At 43.6% G+C, this 18,409-nt stretch overlaps 1 protein-coding gene across 6 annotated transcripts in view; it reads left to right on the forward strand.

The window, feature by feature from the left end:
* The window catches only part of LOC144686670 (formin-like protein 2), a 266,760-nt gene that overhangs the window by 139,173 nt on the left and 109,178 nt on the right, over positions 1 to 18,409 (forward strand). For all 6 annotated transcript variants that reach the window (XR_013577971.1, XR_013577972.1, XM_078552178.1 and 3 more), the window contains exon 2: positions 929 to 1,012. Coding sequence is in view for 4 of the 6 variants with exons in the window: in XM_078552178.1 (XP_078408304.1) it covers positions 929 to 1,012 (84 nt within the window). In the remaining 2 variants the exon portion in view is untranslated. The remainder of the gene's footprint in view (positions 1 to 928; positions 1,013 to 18,409) is intronic.

The following is an 18,409-nucleotide window of genomic DNA, read 5'->3' on the forward strand; positions in this document are numbered from 1 at the left end:
CCCCTGTTTTGCAGAAGACCAATCCCTTGCTGATCTTGGTCAGCCAGGCGAAATGTCGGTGTGAAGTGTTGATGGTTGGCATGTGTGTTTCTGTAGATGTTATATGTCTAAATTTGTTACATTCTTCAATTCTGTGATTAAACTGACTGCTCTGGACAGACAACAGGACAGAATTAGCGATAGAAATTCAGCTGATCCCATGACAGCAAGCCTAATATTATTGTGTATTATACGACCACTTCCATAGTAGGTATTAAAGATTGCAACCCAATCTTGATATTGAGATTGATGCTTATATATCATTCCTGTCTTAAGAACATAATAACATAAGAAGTAGGAGCAGGAGTAGCCCTCAAGTCTGCTCTGCCATTTAGAATGATCATGGCTGATCTTCTGTCTCAACTCTACTTTCCTGCCTGCCCCCTGATTCCCTGAAAGACCAAAAACCTGTTTCCCAGCATTCCAACAATGGGACAGCCAAGAAACTCTGAGGCAGAGAATTCCAAAGGTTCATAAACCTTTGAGTGAAGAAATTTCTCCTAATCTCCGTCCTAAATGATCGCACTCCACTCCCCACCCGCCAACCCCTGCCACCATTTATCCGGAGACTATTTCCCCATGTTCTAGATTCCCTAGTCAGTTTTGCTCTCAATGCTCATAGAATTGTCTATTAGATTAGGCTACAGCCTTGTAACTTGCCATGTCTATTCTTCATGGCACTGAAGTACAATTTGTGATTAATACCTAGGCACATGGTCAGTGGAGGGAACATCTGAATTTTTTGTACTAATGACTTTTATTGTAAGCATTCCTTATTAATCACTCAGGTATGGATTGAGCTGTTAAAATAAAATCTACCTTGTAAAGTTATATTTACTGTTGTTTTTTTACTGGATCATTGTAATAACCCCTTTTTTCATTTTTGCAGAATTCTATGAACCTTCCTCCCGACAAAGCAAGATTGCTGAGGCAGTATGACAATGAGAAGAAGTGGGAGCTCATTTGTGACCAGGTAAAACCAATTCAAAACTCTCTTCCTTATTGAATAAAGGGTACAATGAAAGAGCAGAGAAATGGACTGAGAGTTGCTCCAACATAAAATCCACACAGTGAGGCGCTCAGTTCTCAGTGACTGGTTTTATGTTCAGTGTCAAGCATCTGGGTTTGTAATGTTTGTTTATTGTGACATCCATGGATTTAAGTACCTCACATGGCTTAAATGGTTTATTTGCAATCCATTCTGCTTTATTGTTTAGTAGATGAAATAATGTTGCCATTGGCAATTAAGAGAACAAGTATGGACATACTGCAGAGCTCCTGTTACATAAATTAGCAGTATTGATGCATTTTATGCTTTTTGAAAACCCACATAACAATAACACAAAAAGTAAAACAGTCATTCCACTGTAAGGTTTAAAGAGGTACCTTCTAATGATGGCAAACAGTGGAAAACACATCATCCCATTCATTGAAGCTATTGAATTGACCAAAATATTACATGACTATTTGTTTGTGATAAAAGGGATCTCTATTTCTAACCAATAATGTTGATATTTGGTTTGGTGATGTTTTTGGATGGAGGAGAGAGCCATTCCTGGAAGCATCATCAGCAATCCAAGCATTACTGTAAAATATTTATAAGTCATTGGCTTTAAGAATATGTCTGCTGATGCAGGTTGGAATGCTGAGAGCAGTTGGTGACAATCCAATTTAGAAGGTGTTCAAAAACAGATGATTCTTCAAAAATGACATTCTCCCTTTTTTTCCCAAAAGGTCTACTGCCCATTATCGGGAAAACCCACTTCCCCAAGAATATCCATTGTGTAGTAAACATTTGAATGAAAGAGATCTCATTTAGTCAACTTCTTCAGTTCTTTGCCTGAAGGCAGGTCCGACCGACAGGGCCGTGTTCTCCATCATGGGTAGGGTAAAGAGGTAAATGTAAAGAGAATCCACCCCAGCCAGAATGGGGATTGAACCCCGTGCTGTTGGCACGAATCTGATCCACAATGGCTGTTCAGCCAACTGAGCCAACCAGCCCCACCCAAGGAGTCCAAGTTACTGTGGCAGCATGCACTTTTATGAGTGTTATAGTCCGGAGCTGTACGAATTAGGAGCAGGAGTAGGCCTCTCGGCCCCTCGAGCCTGCTCCGCCATTCAATAAGATCATGGCTGATCTGAATTGCCTACCCCCAGTAACCTTTCACCCCCTTGTTAACCTGCCTTAAAAATATTCAAAGACTCTGCCTCCACTGCCTTTTAAGAAAGAGAGTTCCAAAGACTTAATCCTCTGAGAGAAAACATTTCTCCTCACCTCTGTCTTAAATGAGCGACCCCTTATTTTTAAACAGTGACCCCAAGTTCTGGATTCTCCCACAAGAGAAAACACCCTCTCCACATCCACCCTGTCAAGATCCCTCGGGATCTTAAAGGTTTCAATTAAGTCACCTCTTACTCTTCTAAATTCCAGTGGATACAAGCCTAACCTGTCCAGCCTTTCCTCATAAGACATCCCTCCCATTCCTGGTATTAGTCTAGTACACCTTCTCTGAACTGCTTCTAATGCATTTACACCTTTCTTTAAAGAAGGAGGCCATTACTGTACACAGTACTCCAGATGTGGTTTCACCAATGCCCTGTACAACTGAAGCATAACCTCCCTACTTTTGTAATCAATTCCCCTCAGTAAATGATAACATTCTGTTAGCTTTCCTATGCTGTACCTCCATTTGCCAGATCTCTGCCACTCACTTAAAACTATCTATGTCACTTTCTAGCCTCCTTATGTCCTCTTCACAATTTACTTTCCTACCTATCTTTGTGTTGTCAGCAAATTTAGCCACCATTCCTTCCGTCCCTTCATCTAAGTTTATATAAATTGTAAAAAGTTGAGGCCCCAGCACCGAATCCTGTGGCACACCACTCATCACATCTTGCCACCCAGAAAAAGATCCATTTATGCCAACTCTCTGCTTCCTGTTAGTCAATCAATCTTCTATCCATGATGATATGTTGCCCCCTACACCATGAGCTTCTAGTTTCTGCAATAAGCTTTGATGTGGCACTTTATCAAATGCCTTCTGGAAATCTAAGTACAATACATCCACCAGTTCCCCTTTATCCACAGCACATGTGACTCCTTCAAAGAACTCCAATAAATTGGTTAAACATCATTTCCCTTTCACAAAACCATGTTGACTCTGCCTGATTGCCTTGAACTTTTCCAAGTGCCCTGCTATAACACCTTTAATAATAGCTTCTAATATTTTCCCTATGACAGAAGTTAGGCTAACTGGCCTGTAGTTTCCTGCTTTCTTTCTCCCTCCCTTTTTGAATAAAGGAGTTACTTTTGCTATTTTCCAAACCAAAGGAACCCTCCCCGAATCTTGGGAATTTTGGAAAATTAAAACCAATGCATCAACTATCTCATTGGCCGCTTCACCTTAGGGTGAAGCCCATCCAGGCCTGGAGATTTGTCAGCCTGCAGCCCCAACAATTTCTTGTTTGCTTAATACCACTTTCCTATTGATTGTAGTTTTCTTGAGTTCCTCCCTCCAATAGAGGCTCCAACTTTCTTTCCGTCACATGGCTGACCAGGAATCTCTCCTGCTCTTACCACCTGCCATTGATGTATGTCAGAAGGATTTACAAGTTGATATCCAATGGGCTGAATTTTACATGCCCCAGACCGGCGTGTTTCCTATTGGGAGGCTTGTAAAATAGTGGGGGTGGTGGGGCACATAAAATAGGGTGGGTGCCCATCTCACCACTTTCCTGCCCACAACTGAGCTCTCCCCCATAATATGCCGTGGGGGGGGAAATGGGAGACGGGGGATGGGCTGGTGCTGAAATCGGCAGCCCGCCTACCATATTTAAATGAACAATTAAGGGTCAATTAGCCTTGTTATCAAACCAAATGATCCTGATAATATGCTGCCCACGCCATAAAACGTTTGGCATGGGAAGCAGGGCGGGAGCGGTGAGCCCAATTTTTTTTTCACCTCAAGTGCTTGAAGGGTGGGAAGGAAGTGCGGGAGGATTGCTCTTCAGGGGCTGCCCTTTGCTGATGGTGGGATCGACCCTTAGGTTGAACTTTCCTTCCTACCTACCCACTCCGTCCCTTGAATGCATCCCCTCCCCCACCCGCCTCCCTAACCTATCCTACCCAACCCTCCTGGCCCAAGACCCTGGACTTATCTGCTCCAGGGATCCATCATCTTCCACTTCTGCTGCCCCAGCAGTGGACACTGAAGCCTTCCTAGTGCTGCTGGGACTGATGTTGGTACTTCCTCCGCAATGAAGGGTAGAAGTTCCACTCGGCCCACATTGGTGCACCCCACAGCACTCAATAGCTGCGGGGCATGTGACGTGGTTTATGGTGGACCTACCGTTCCCATTTTGTCTGTGTGCCCCCTCCCTCCCCCCCCAACCAAAAGTATTATTTAACTCAACCTATTTGGCCATGTTATGAATGCACCTTCCTTGACCATCAAGTCCTGGAGTGGGCCTTGAACCCAAGCTTCTAGCTCCGATGCAGGGACACTACCTACTGTGCCACAAGACCCCCTCATTTACTCTACCTGATTAAAATTACAGCCATTATCACCATCTCATTGCAAATCCTCAAATTGCTATACCTTCCTAAAGCATTAACTCAGTTACTTCAGCTGGTGTTTCTGTTTGTTATTCCCCACGTTTGCCTGCACCCCACCCCGCGCCTCCCCCCCAACCCCCAACAACTTGTATTTGCAAAAGAATCTGCAATAGCATAGAATTGGAAGTACTCAGCCTTCATAGTGGAATTGGGGGTGAGTGCACAAGAGGCCAGAGTTAGAGGAACATAGGTTGGGAGAAATAGGGAAGGGCAAGGCCATGAACGGATTTAAATATGAGGATGAGCATTTTAAATTTGAAGTGTTGGGGTAGCAAAGGCAAAGCAAGCCATCAGAGACGATGACGAATGGGAATTGTTGTTTCATAAATTGCTGTGGTTTGTGGAGAATGAGAAGCCAGTCAGGGAATGCATTGGAATAACCTGACAAAGACATGGATGACAGCTTCAGCATCGATGGTCTGAGATATAGCCAGGAAAATAATATAAATTGTGGGTATTTGGGATTACAGTAGCATTATTCTGGGAAAGGATATGGGTTGGAAAGTATTAGATCAGTTTTACTTAATATGAATGAGAATTTAGATTGACTGGAATTTTGAATTTGGAGATTATATTATGTTATATTCAAAAAAAAATCAGAGAAAGAAAAAAACAAAATCTCAGAGATAGGAAGCACCTTCGCAGCCCCAGTCATCAGGGCTGCGGTTATCTTAATGACCATCGTAGTGCACATTATGGAGGTGGGGATAATGTATACAGGTACTGAATGGCCAAGGAGAAAATACATTGCTACAGAGACCAAAAGATTTATTTTGCACTTGTCGTACGCCAGGGACTGAGTTTTTAATGTCCTGCCGGAGAAGGGAACAGAGGAGGGCAGGCACTGAAAATAGTAGAGCAGATGGTGTGCTTGTTTCCCGTTGCTGTTTCCACTGCTGGTGAGTTTCATCAAGATGGGGGGAAGGCTGGCCCTGGAATAAGTCCAATTAAGATGATTAAGGAACTCATTGAGAGCTTGTCGAGAGCCAGAAGGTGGGGGCGCCTGGGTTGCAACCTGGGTCGAGGGCAGACCAGGTGTATGGGGGCAGCAATGCAGTGGGGAGCTAGTCATGCCCGCTCCAAGAAATGAGATGAGCTCCATGAAACAGAAGAGAGGGGCACTCAGCAATTGACAGGCAGATGCTATTGTGTGTGCACTGGTTGTGGGAGAGTTTTGAGTTTATGCTTGAGGAGTGCAGGTGGTTGTCACCCTCCTGACATTGCAGGAGCAGAAGAGAAGAGGAGAGGGTAAGGCTTCCAGACACAGGTGGAAGGCCACCTGAGTGGAAGGAAGGCAGCAGCTTGCAATGGGAGCACAACTCTCAGATTTCGAGTCCAGTGGTGATGAGGAGCAACATCTTTTGCAGGAAGGGCAGAGTCCTGCGCATGAGAAGGGCAGAGGAGAGGGATGAGGGGCAGGAAGGCACAGAGGCCATACTCTCATCAGAACAACTACCGGTGAGGATGGAGCTACCTTGAGATGACTGAGACTATGACTCACTAGGCAGATAGATAGTCGCAGATTTGGGCCTTGGTTGGGGAAGACCTCAAACCTCACAACACTGCTCGCCATGCCCTTCCTGTAGCCATCAGAGTCACTGTAACCTTGAACTTCTTTATCTCCGGATTCTTTCAAGGATCAGCTGCACACCACTGCATCTCACAGGCCACTGATATCCTATTTGCCAGCTGGACAATACATACAATTGCAAACACATGGGTCTTCAGAGGGCAGTGGGTTTCGCCTCCATCGATGGATTCCCCAGGTGCAGGGCATAATTGATTGCACCCGTGTGGCCATCAAGGTACCAAGTGACCATCCATTTTAGATTCATCAAGAGGAAAGGCTTCCAATCCCTTATGGCCTTTGACCATAACTACAGTTTCTAACATCTGTGTGCTCACTTTCTGGGAAGCTGCCATAACTGCTTCATCCTCCGCCAGTCCAGGCTGCCACAGCTCTTCGTTCCTCCCCACAAACCATGTGGATGATTCTAGGGGACAAGAGTTATGCCTTGAAGGGATGACTACTGACCCCTTCACGAGAACCCGAGACAGAGGTACACAGCTGCTATAACTGGAACCAGCTGCTCATCAGGACCACCATTGAGCAGACTGTTGGACTGTTGAAATTGGAGTTCTGGTACCTGGACCTGCCAGGTGGCACCATGCAGTACACTCCTGCAAGGGTCTCATTCATTGCGGTAGTCTGCCACACTCTCCATAACATTGCTCTCTAGAGAGGTCTGGACCTTGAAGAGGATGAAGTGCTATCTCAACGCAGCTCATCAGAAGAAGAGGAGGATCAGGACATAGAGAAGGAGGAGGAAGGGGAAGATGCAGAACATGGAGGTTACCCTGCTGCACAGGACCTGCAGGTCTTGTCAGGAAGCCAACAATGTCAGGGATTATCTGACCAGGCGCATTTCATCTGAGCCCTTCTAACGCAGGAGGACAGCAGGGTCTGGAACTCACTGTGGAGCTGCCTGTGAGAACACTTCCACTGAAGACCCAGCCTGGAATTGGTCCATTCCTACCACTAACGAATGGTGCACATCTGTCCAGAGGTTTCACTGTCCCCGTTCAAGGATCCTTGCTCCCCTTCACCTCTTCCCTCTTCTCCTGTCTCTCGATTAAAGAATGGAAGAATGTTCTGGCATCATGTGTCAGTATTTACATAGTGTTGGAAAATAGAAAAAAAGACGAGGCAAACCCCACTGACCCACTCAGTGCTCTGCCTGATGCAGTGACCTCCATTCTTTGCCATATTTATGTGATGCTCCCCTTGTGGCCTCGGAGGAGGTGGGGGCAGCCTGTTTGCTCGTCTCTGCTTGTGGCTGAGATGCACGTGGAGGCCATCCTTGTTGTGGAGGTGTATGTGAAGGCAACTCCAGAGGCTGCTGCACTGGCATCAATGCAGAGGCAGCCTCTGTCACTGGACATTGCTGTACAGATGGTCCTTCAGTCAGAGGGGCCAAGGAGGTTGATGATGACGACTCCCTGTGAGGGGTGGCACCCCCATCCTCCTCGGTGACTGACTCTTTGCTGGTGCTCCGGATGGTTGGAGAGAACCCCTCCTATTGTATGCCCTTTCAACGGCATTATGCGCCCTTTTATCCTACAAGGACAATAGAGAGATAGGTAAGGGGCTGCTGGCCAGTGCCATTGGTTCATTGCCATAGGATGCTGCATGTATTAGCGATGGCAGGTCCTCGACAGCGCTATGCCCCTGAGCCTTGCCGAGAGGTCAGTAAGTACCCTGGCGCACACTACTCCAGTATTCAGGAGCAGCTTACACCCTCAGGCTCCTCAGCCACTTTGTCTGCCAGAAGTTAAATATCCAGAGGCCGATCATGAGGGTCTAGTCTTGCTAGAGTGAACAAGGTCGTTGAACCTTTTCTGGCACTGTACCTAGTTCCTCCTGACAACACTTTTTGTCTGCTCACGGTCTCGGCTACCTCTATCCGTGTCTGCTTAATTTGGGAGGGTGGCCTTCTCCTTCGCCAGAAAAAGGACCTTCCTCCTCTCCCTCACTGTGTGTAGGTCAGTGTCTGCGAAGCTCGGAGAACCCTTGCTCTGGGTGCTAGCCCTCTGCCTCTCTTCTGGGACCCTGGTGCTGGCATCCTTGAACTTAAACAGCAGCTACAGCCTGTTAAAATTGGGCCCGCACTCCCTCTGAGCCGCCTCCAATCCAGTACCTGCAGCTGCTGAGAGGCCACTCTCCTGCCAATTAACAGCCTGCCCCTGTGAATATAGGGGACTATGACATCTTCCCGGCCCCCCGGCCTCGGGGGGAAATCGAGAACCGGAATGGCTCCGATGTCAGTCCCTGACCCCGCAAGGAAAATTCTGCCCCAGATGTCACACTTAGTTGGACAAAAAGACGACAAAAAGCTTGGCATTGACCTGGAGCCAAGCAGTTACAGTGGCCATCTGACTGCAGCAGGTTCTAAATAGCAATAATTAGCTGGATTTGCCTGTGTCGAACAGTGGTCTGAGCTGACTTAGCAACTGATTATCACCATCGTACTTTAGATCCAAGACAGCTGTGATCCACACATAAGTGACTGTTTGCATAATATGTAATCTCTCTAGTGTATGTGCCACTGAATCAGTTACTACCTTTCAACTATGATATCAGAATCCATCAAGTTATTCATTCTTAACTTTTTGTGGATTTTTTTTTGTGCCAATTCCGTACTTTTGTTCTTTCCTCCCTGAAGACATTAACTTCTTGCTGATGTTCTACAGTTTCCTTTGGTATAGTATCGTAGTGGCTATTTATTAATTTATGAATCATGATGGTGAATGTTAGTTAATCAATGACGAGAGAAACCAATAACCTACACAATATCCATACAAGAACACTTCCAGCAATGGCGGCGGGTCAACATTTAGGAACAGGTCCATTTTCCCTCTCTTGTTTAGGCTGAGGCTAATTGTGGATGGCCTTCCATTACCTTAACGGGGATTAGTGAACTGCACAGATTGAGAATTAAAGATGGAAACTTTCGGTTCTTTATAGATAAGTGACTTAAATTCATTGAGTCATTTAGGGAATTATCTATTATGATCATGCTTGATGCATTGGAAAAGAAAATTTATTGATACAATAGGCAGAGACTGTTGTTTAATTGGAGACTTTTAATGCAGTATATCTGTAGCCCCTGCATTGAATTATTGGATCACGGATCAGAGGGCCTAGATTTAAAGGATACCTTTGGCATTTGATTTTTGTTCCTGTTTGTATGTGAGTTTTGGCAAGTTTTAGCTAAGCTGCTGATTGGCACTGCTGATCTTTTTTGGGGTTACTTTACTTGGTTTAGAATGCTGCTTTCTGGTGGCTGCTATGGTCTGACACTGAAAGAGTTATGAAAATGTGGACAAGGCTACCATACCCTGCTCTTCAAAGGAGCATGCTCCAGGTTTATTTCAGGGCCTTTAGAAAGGATTCGAGTGGGAATTGGGATAGGCCTCCTTCCCCCTCCCTCCACTATAGGCTCTTCTATATAGAACTATAGAAAAGTTACAGCACAGAAGGATGCCATTCGGCCCATCTTGTCCATGCCAGCCCGAGGACACCCAGGTGCCCTTTCTAATCCCACTTTCCTGCGCCCGGCCCATATGTACAGTATGTTTAATGCAGGATGTTCAGTTATATTTGTTGCTTTTCTATGGCATAGAGTTGCTGGTGTGGTTCACATTACTTTATCCTGTTTGCTTTCCTTCTGATAGTGACATCAGGAAAAAGTTTTTAAGAAATGTGAATTGACCTTGTTATATAATCCAATATACAGAGCTCAAATTTAATTCTGCATCTATGAAAAACATGCTCATCATGAATATTTCAACTACTGGATAATTTTGTAGTTATATTCAAGGTGCTATATAAATGTAAGTCGCTGTTGTTGTAGTGTCTTCCAAAATTTGGTTATTTGGCATCTTCATATCCCTTAGTCAAGTGTTTTTTTTAGTGTTTAGTCAAGAGGTTGGCAAAACAAAGACATCAGTTTGTTTTTGGTTTTAGGTGAAATGTACATTTATTGATGCAGATTTCAGGAGCTGCATCTTCCGGTCGGCGAGCGGGGGAGGGGGGCCCCACTCGCCGACGTGTAAAATGATGCGGGGTGACCTTGGGTGGGCGCCCCGACGTCACCCCGTGTCATTTACATTTTCAGGTCGGCGTGCACGGAGCCACGTCAGCTGCACGCCCGCTGACCTGTCAACGGCCACTTAAGATCATTAATAAAGTAATGGAGGTAATCGATGGACCTGCCCGTCCAACCTTAAGGTTGGTGGGCAGGCTGGGAGCCCAGATGGGTTTCTAAAAAAGCATGAAACCTTATCCACAAGCGGGATGAGGTTTCATAAGTGACTTAAAATGTCTACAAAATGTTGAACTAAAAGAAATTGACATGTCCCCTCATGAGGGGACATGTCAGGAATTTTTTTTTCACACTTCTAAAAATTTTTGAAACTTCCAGCAATCTCCCTGAGGCATGTGTGAAAGAGTGCACTCCTGGCTCAGGGAATCTCTCCCCCTGCCTGCACAGGGAGTGCACAATGCTTCTAAATGGATGTCACGCTGGGTGGGCCTTAATTGACCCACCCACGTAAAATGGTGGCGCGCCCCTGTCTGGGATCGCCGATTGGGAACCCGCCTGCCCGCGCCTGTTCCCGCACATGCCCCCTGACGGGGGGATATTGTTGCCCCAGGTTACTATCAAATCAGCCATGATCTTATTAAATGGCGGAGCAGGCTCAAGGGGCTGAATGGCCTACTCCTGCTCCTTGTTTGTATGTTCATATTAGAAAAGCTAAAAAAAGAATGCCTTAAAAATAGTCACTGGGGCAGCACTTCTTCATACCAAGAATCTCAAATAATCCTTGCCTCCTGGACAGTCAAATGAGTAGTAATGAGATTCATGGTGTTAATCACATTGGAACAGGCATGGGTCTTTCAGCCCCTAAGCCTGTTCCATCATTCATTTAGTTCAAAGTTGAGTGGGTACATTTACTTAACTTACCTATCTTTCCTCCACATCCCTTGATACCCCTACCTAACAAAAACCTATCGATCTTAGCCATGAAAATTTAAATTTACCCAGCATCCGTCGACTTATTAGTGACAAAGAGTTCCATATTTCCATTACACTTTGTGCAAAATTTATTTCATGATTTCATTCCTAAGTGGTCCAGCTCTAATTTTAAGATTGTGCCTTTTGTTCTAAATTTCCCACATGAAGAAATAGTTTCTTTATAGTTACCCTATCAAATCTCTTTACCATTTTAAACATCTTGATTAGATCACCACGTAACCTTCTAAACTCATAGGAATACAAACAGCCTTTATGCATACTGCGTCCTGATAATTTAACCCTTTGAGTCTTGGTGTTATTCTGCTGAATCTACACTGTACCCCTTCCAAGGCCAATATATCTTTCCTGATCAAGGACCTTTCTTCAGAACTTCAGAGTCCTGAGGCAAGGTTGTTCAGCTGAAAATTTAACTCTGTTTCTCTTTCCACAGATGCTGCCTGAGCTGCTGAGGATTTCACATTTTCTGTTTTCATTTCAGATTTCCAGCATCCGCAGTATTTTGTTTTTTATCTTTCTTGATGTTAGGTGCCCAAAACTGAATGTAATAATTGAGATGTTGTCAGGCTAAGGCTCTGTACAGCTGAAGCATTGCTTCCTCACTGTAGAATTCTGATCCATTTGACTTAAAAGCCAATTATTGCATTAGCATTTTTGATTCCTTTTGGAACTCAAGCATTAACTTTTAGCAATTTGTGTACATGGGCACCTAAATCACTTTAGTCCTCCATAGTTCTTATTCACCTTGTTTCTGATTTGCCTCTTTCAGACTCAAAGTGGAGGATGTCACACTTGCCCCGTTTTGAACTCCATGTACCAAAGTTTTGTCCAATCACTGTGCTGAGTTTTCCCAGAACCGCGGAGACGGGGTTTGGAGGCATTATTGGGCTATCATGTCGGGGCAGCTCCCCACGTGATTCCACCTCCAAGCAATCTGGTTGGGGTCTGACTAGCATCAGGTACCCGCCCGGCAGCCGTGGGTAGCTAACTAAGTTCAATTAGGTGCCCACTAGGGATAGATTAGTGACACCACCACAATCTTTCTGACAGTGGACAAGGCTCCCCCTGAGACCAAAGCTTGACCTTTGCCTGGAAGCGGCTTCCCTGCTGCAGGCTGGGGTGGGTGGGGGTGAGGGGGGCATTGAGGCCTCCTTTAATCCCCTTGAGCTGTGGGTGCCAGAGGGCACAGCTGTAGCTGCAAGCCATTCTGTGGAGGGATTCCCTCTTCATCTTGACGCGACCTCACATTCTCCTACCTGCATCAGCAGAGCCCATCTTTCCTGATGGGGCTTCCGGCCCAACATGTCGCAGGCCCCCTGGGCTTTTACTGTGCAATCGCTCAGCCAGCTAAACTGCTTGGGTTTTTCATAACCTGTTTGCTGATCAGTTTGTGTTCTTAGTGATTTACACTTTCAAAATCTCCTTACAACTGTTATTTTCAGTAGCTTAATTCATGCAGTAATTTAAGTGGCAGCTGCTAGGAACCAGTGGTGATCTTATCTTGTACCTGTTTTACAGTTCTGATAAGATTCGAAAACACTGTGCACCCAAGCATTCAGCTAATAGGAATCAATTTTTCTGTCTTCCTCGCTAGGGTAGTATGTCATGACTCTCTTGCCTATTTAACACATTGTAGGTACTAATTGTTAAAGCAATAGAGTCGAATTTCAACCTGCTGCCTGGGCATTAAAATGGTGTTACAGATTGCCACCCATTACAGTTAACTGTGATTAACTAAAGATGTTAAGGAAAGCATCAAACTTAAGGAAAAAGCATACAACCCTGCATAGATGAGTGGCAGGACAGATGATTGGACAGAATATAAAAAAATGGCAGAGAATGACTAAAAGGTTAATCAGGAGAAAGAAATTAGAGTATGAGAGGAAGCTAGCTAGAAATGTAAAAATGGACAGCAAGAGTTTTGACAGGTATTTAAAAAGGAAAAGAGTAAGTAAAGTGAGTGTTGGCCCTCCAGAGTGACAGTGGAGAGTTAATAGTAGATAACAAGGAAATGGCAGAAGAAATGAATAAATATTTTGCTTGTGTTCAGTATAGAGGATACAAAAAACATTCCAGTAATAGCTGCAAATCAGGAGGCGAATGGGAGAAAGGAACTTGGTGAAATTGAAATCACTAGGGAAATGGTATTAAGCAAATTGATGGAGCTGCGGGCTTGCAAATCTGAGTCCCAATAGACTACATCCTAGGGTCTTAAAAGAGGTAGTTGATGCACTGGTGTTAATTTTCCAAAATTTGCTAGGTTCAAGAAAGGTTCCATCAGATTGGAAAGTAGCAAATATAACCCTTCTATTCAAGAAGGGAGGGAGGCGGAAAACAGGAATCTTTATAGGCCAGTTAGCTTGACGTCTGTCGTGGGGAAGTTGTTAGAATCTTATGGAGGTTATAGCTGGGCACTTAGAAGAGCTCAAGGCAATAGGGAATAGTCAGCATGGTTTTATGAAAGGAAAATCATGTTTAACCAACTTATTGGATTTTTTTGAAGGAGTAGCGTGCACAGTGGATAAAGGGGAGCCTGTAGACGTACTGTTCTTGGATTTCCAGAAGGCACTTGATAAGGTGCCACATGAAAAATTATTACGGAAAATAAAAGCACATGGTGTAGGGGGTAACATATTAGCATGGATAGAAGATTGGCTAGATACAGAAAGCAGAGAGTATGCATAAATGAGTCTTTTTTTGATTGGCAGGATGTGATGAGTGGAGTCCCACAGGGGTCTGTACTGGGGCCTCAACTTTTTATGATTTACATCAATGACTTAGATGAGGCAAGTGAAGACATGGTAGCTAAATTTACATTTGAAACAAAGATAGAAAAGTATGTTGTGAAGAGGACATGAGGAGGTTGCAGATGGATATAGATGGGTTGAGTGAGTGGGCAAATATCTGGTAAATGGAGTTTAATGTGAGAAAATGTGAAGTTGTTCACTTTGGCAGGAAGAATAAAAAACAGAGTATTTCTTAAATGGAGAACATGAGGTGCAGAGGGATCTAGGTGTTCTAGTACATGAGTCACAAAAAGTTAGTTTGCAGGTACAGCAAGTAATTAAGAAGGCTAATGGAATGCTATCCTTTATTACAAGAGGGATTGAACATAAAAATAAGGATATTATGCTTCAGTTATACAGGGCATTGGTGAGACCGCACCTTGAATACTGTGTATGATTTTGATCTCCTTATTTAAGGAAGGATATAATTGTGTTGGAGGTGGTTCAAAGGAGGTTTACGAGATTGATACCTGGAATGAGTGGGTTGTCTTATGAAGAAAGGTTGGACAGACTGGGCTTGTTTCCACTGGAGTTTAGAAGAATGAAGGGTGATTTGATTGAAGTATACAAGATCCTGAACGGCCTTGACAAGGTGGACAGTGAAATGATTCCTCTTGTGGGTGAGTCCAGAACTAGGGGCAATGTTTTAAAATTAGGGGTCTCCCTTTTAAGACAGAGATGAAGAGAAGCTTTTTCTCTGAGGGTTGTGCAACTTTGGAATTCTCTGCCGCAGTTGAGGTGGGGTCATTGAGTATTTTTAAGGCAGAGGTAGATAGATTCTTAACAAAAATAAAAATACCTGGAAAAACTCAGCAGGTCTGGCAGCATCTGTGGAGAGGAACACAGTTAAAGTTTCGAGTCTGTATGACTCTTCAACAGAACTTCTATTCTATTTTTCCTTAGTTCTTAGTTGAAGAGTCATACGGACTCGAAACGTTAACTGTGTTCCTCTCCGCAGATGCTGCCAGACCTGCTGAGTTTTTCCAGGTATTTTTATTTTTGTTTTGGATTTCCAGCATCCGCAGTTTTTTGCTTTTATCTGTAGATAGATTCTTGTTAGACATGGGAATGAAAGGTTATCGGGGTTAGGTGGGAATGTGGAAATCGAAATCAAAACAGCAAGAGGGTCAGCCATGATCTTATTGAATGGTGGAGCAGGCTCGAGGGGCCGAATGGTCTACTCCTGTTCCTATTTCTTATGTTCTTATATTCTTGTGTTCTTACAGGAACTGCCCGATTTTCATTTTACGCCCAGACCGCAAGTTGAAAAATCTTCCCCAATATCTCTAAATTGCGTTTCAAATGGATAAACAATTGACACGCGCTGAAGTAAAGTCTATAAATGCTAATATCATTGCATCATTCAAGTTATTGATGCTGTACAAAAGCAACCACACACATTCTCTTTAAAAACTGTGAAACAAGAAATGACAATTTTGATAGTAAATAGCATTAAGCACATTAAAACCAAGAACACCCTATAGAATACGAATATTCTGCACTGCCAGGCTCCCCTATAAATATTTCCATGACAGAGCTTTTTTAAAATTTATTTTGGGTGTAATAGTATAACATATACAATCTTTAGCTTTTCTCACTTAAAAGACTGCTAACATTTTCAAATAGAAGCAAATAACCAAACATTGAGTACAAGGCCCAGAAATTGTTTAAATAACTAAACTTAGATGATTCACATGAAATGTTGACTTCTTTGGCCCAGTTCAGAACTGATGAGCAATAAATGCTGCAACAGTGGAAGGTACATTTTGCTTTTAATAACCGCAGGCTATAGTCCTACATTGCCGCAATCAACACATTCCGCAAATTAGCATGGAGGACTGGGAGTACTGACAGAAGACAAAACATTTGAACAGATATCATTCTTAATCTTGTAAATGGCACATTTTTCTTTTTTTGGTATTCCTGTTATGGCTGTAGCAGTAATAGATAAAAATGCCAATTTACTAGATGGTGCAAAATGTTGACAACTGGCTTGGATGAATGTTAGGATTTTGATGCCTTTGGAGTACATACTGTCTTTATCATTCTTACGAAGCCATAGTTTTACGATTACATTGTGATTGAGGTGAATTACCCAATTTCTACTGGATTTTATCAGAGGAAATATTGCGTGCTGAGAAGAAGCTACTTTTCTTCTAAGATCATTGAATAAGTACTGATATTAACACTTTTTCATTTTTCATCCACATATTTAAGGCAAAGTAGGCAATGTAATCTGTGAATGGATCAGCACTCATTACTGACTGTTCAGGGATTATGTAAAAAGACTTACCAAGATCAAGATACAGTAGTGATAGTTTTGCCAATATCTTTCAGCTCTTGACTTAAAATCGCTAAAGATTTTCTGGTTTACTTAAAGGAAAAAGCATGCAGTTAAGTCGATGCTAAAATGATTGTGATTGTTCACCTAACAATGTGCAGCAATAAACTGAGACTGTAAGAAGTCAATTCATTTTAAAAAAAAATAAGCAATAATAATTTAAAATTATCTCAGGTGCTCCTTAAAATCAGCTATTTTGACTCGGTTATTGTTAGAGTGAGCCATAGAGTTGGTGGCAGTATTCCTGCCTCTGAGACAGAAGATGTATGGTGAGAACCCCGGCAAAGGGAGACTAGCGTATCCCCCTTACTTCCCCCCTCCTCACCGTCCAAGGGCCCAAACACTCCTTTCAAGTGAAGCAGCATTTCACTTGCACTTCCCTCAATTTAGTCCACTGCATTCGCTGCTCCCAATGCGGTCTCCTCTACCAAACGCAGACTGGTTGACCGCTTTGCGGAACACCTTCGGTCTGTCCGCAAGCATGAACCAGACCTCCCTGTCGCTTGCCATTTCAACACACCACCCTGCTCTCATGCCCACATGTCCATCCTATGCCTGCTGCAATGTTCCAGTGAAGCTCAACGCAAACTTGAGGAACAGCACATCATCTTCCGACTAGGCACTTTACAGCCTTCCGGACTTAACGTTGAGTTCAACAACTTCAGATCATGAACTCTCTCCTCCATACTCACCCCCTTTCCGATCCCCTTTTTTCTAATAATTATTATATTTTTAAAATATATTTTCCTTTTCCCACCTATTTCTATTATTATTTTTATATTTATTTCCATCCATTGTTTTATCTCCATCTTTTAGCCTATTTCGTTCCCTTCCCCCCCACCCCACCCCCACCAGGGCCATCTGTCACTTGCTCATCCTGCTTTCTACCCTTAATGTCACCATTAGTACATCGTTTAGCTAATATCACCACCGTCAATACCCCATTTGTCCTTTTGTCTATGACATTTTTGGCAATCTCTCCTTTGCCTCCACCTATCACTGGCCCTCTATCCAGCTCCACCTGTTCCACCCCCCTTAAACAGCTTATATTTCACCTCATTTCTATTCCTCTTCACTTCTGATGAAGAGTCACATGGACTTGAAACGTTAACTCTGTCTTCCTCTCCACACATGCTGTCAGACCTGCTGAGTTTTTCCGGCTATTTTTGTTTTTGTTATAGTTTCTAAAGACTGGGTTGACGTCCAGTGGGATACTTGGTCAGTGATCACATACTCAGTGATCGTTATTCCCGCCCCTGAGGCTGAAGGGTTGAGTTCAGGCCCCACTCCAGACATCCCCAGAAAATGGAGATTGGAGGTTAACTCTGAACACTGGTTGACATCCAGTTTGGGTGCTTGCATGCTCCTCCCATTGTAAAATATACTTGGGGATCTTTAGATGTGGGAGCAACCACCACAACTATCCTTTCCTGGTAATTAGCTCAAGATTATCATCTGCAATTCATTGGACAGACTGGTGGTTCATCAAACTCTAGCTGACAATTCCTGCTCCTGCAACATGCCAATGAGAGAATACTATAAAAAAACAACTGGTTTAATTCTGCATCAGCAAAAGTACCTAACACTAAAGGAGCACAAGAGGTCGTCAGCAAGATAGGTCCAACTGAAAGTATGCTATCTCATCTTTATTGTTGTTAAGGGTATTTAACCATAACCTTTTATGTTATACTTTAGTTGCTGTCTGCATTCTGTTACTTTGTTGAGGAGGGGTCAGGCAGGCAGGCAGTTTGGTTCTGGCCATTCACTGATGTCCACATTAGCTGGTTGCTCTTAACATGAGCTGCATTTCGTGGGTTATAGCTTGGAGCATTAGTGTTCCAATGCCATCATACTACCCAAACCTTAATGCTTTTGTGTTTTTTTAAGCATAAAGTAAATTGTGCATTGGTCCTTCTAACAATGAGTACATGGCCACCAAAAAAGGGCTGCACAACCTTTACAAAAGCCTGCATTTTCAATCTGTATCATTTTAGAGAGCTGTGAGCTCTTAGCTGCTCTCTACATTGTTAGT

The sequence above is a fragment of the Cetorhinus maximus genome, chromosome 11 (genome assembly GCF_964194155.1).
Source record: "Cetorhinus maximus chromosome 11, sCetMax3.hap1.1, whole genome shotgun sequence".
NCBI classification, from domain to species: Eukaryota; Metazoa; Chordata; class Chondrichthyes; order Lamniformes; family Cetorhinidae; genus Cetorhinus; species Cetorhinus maximus.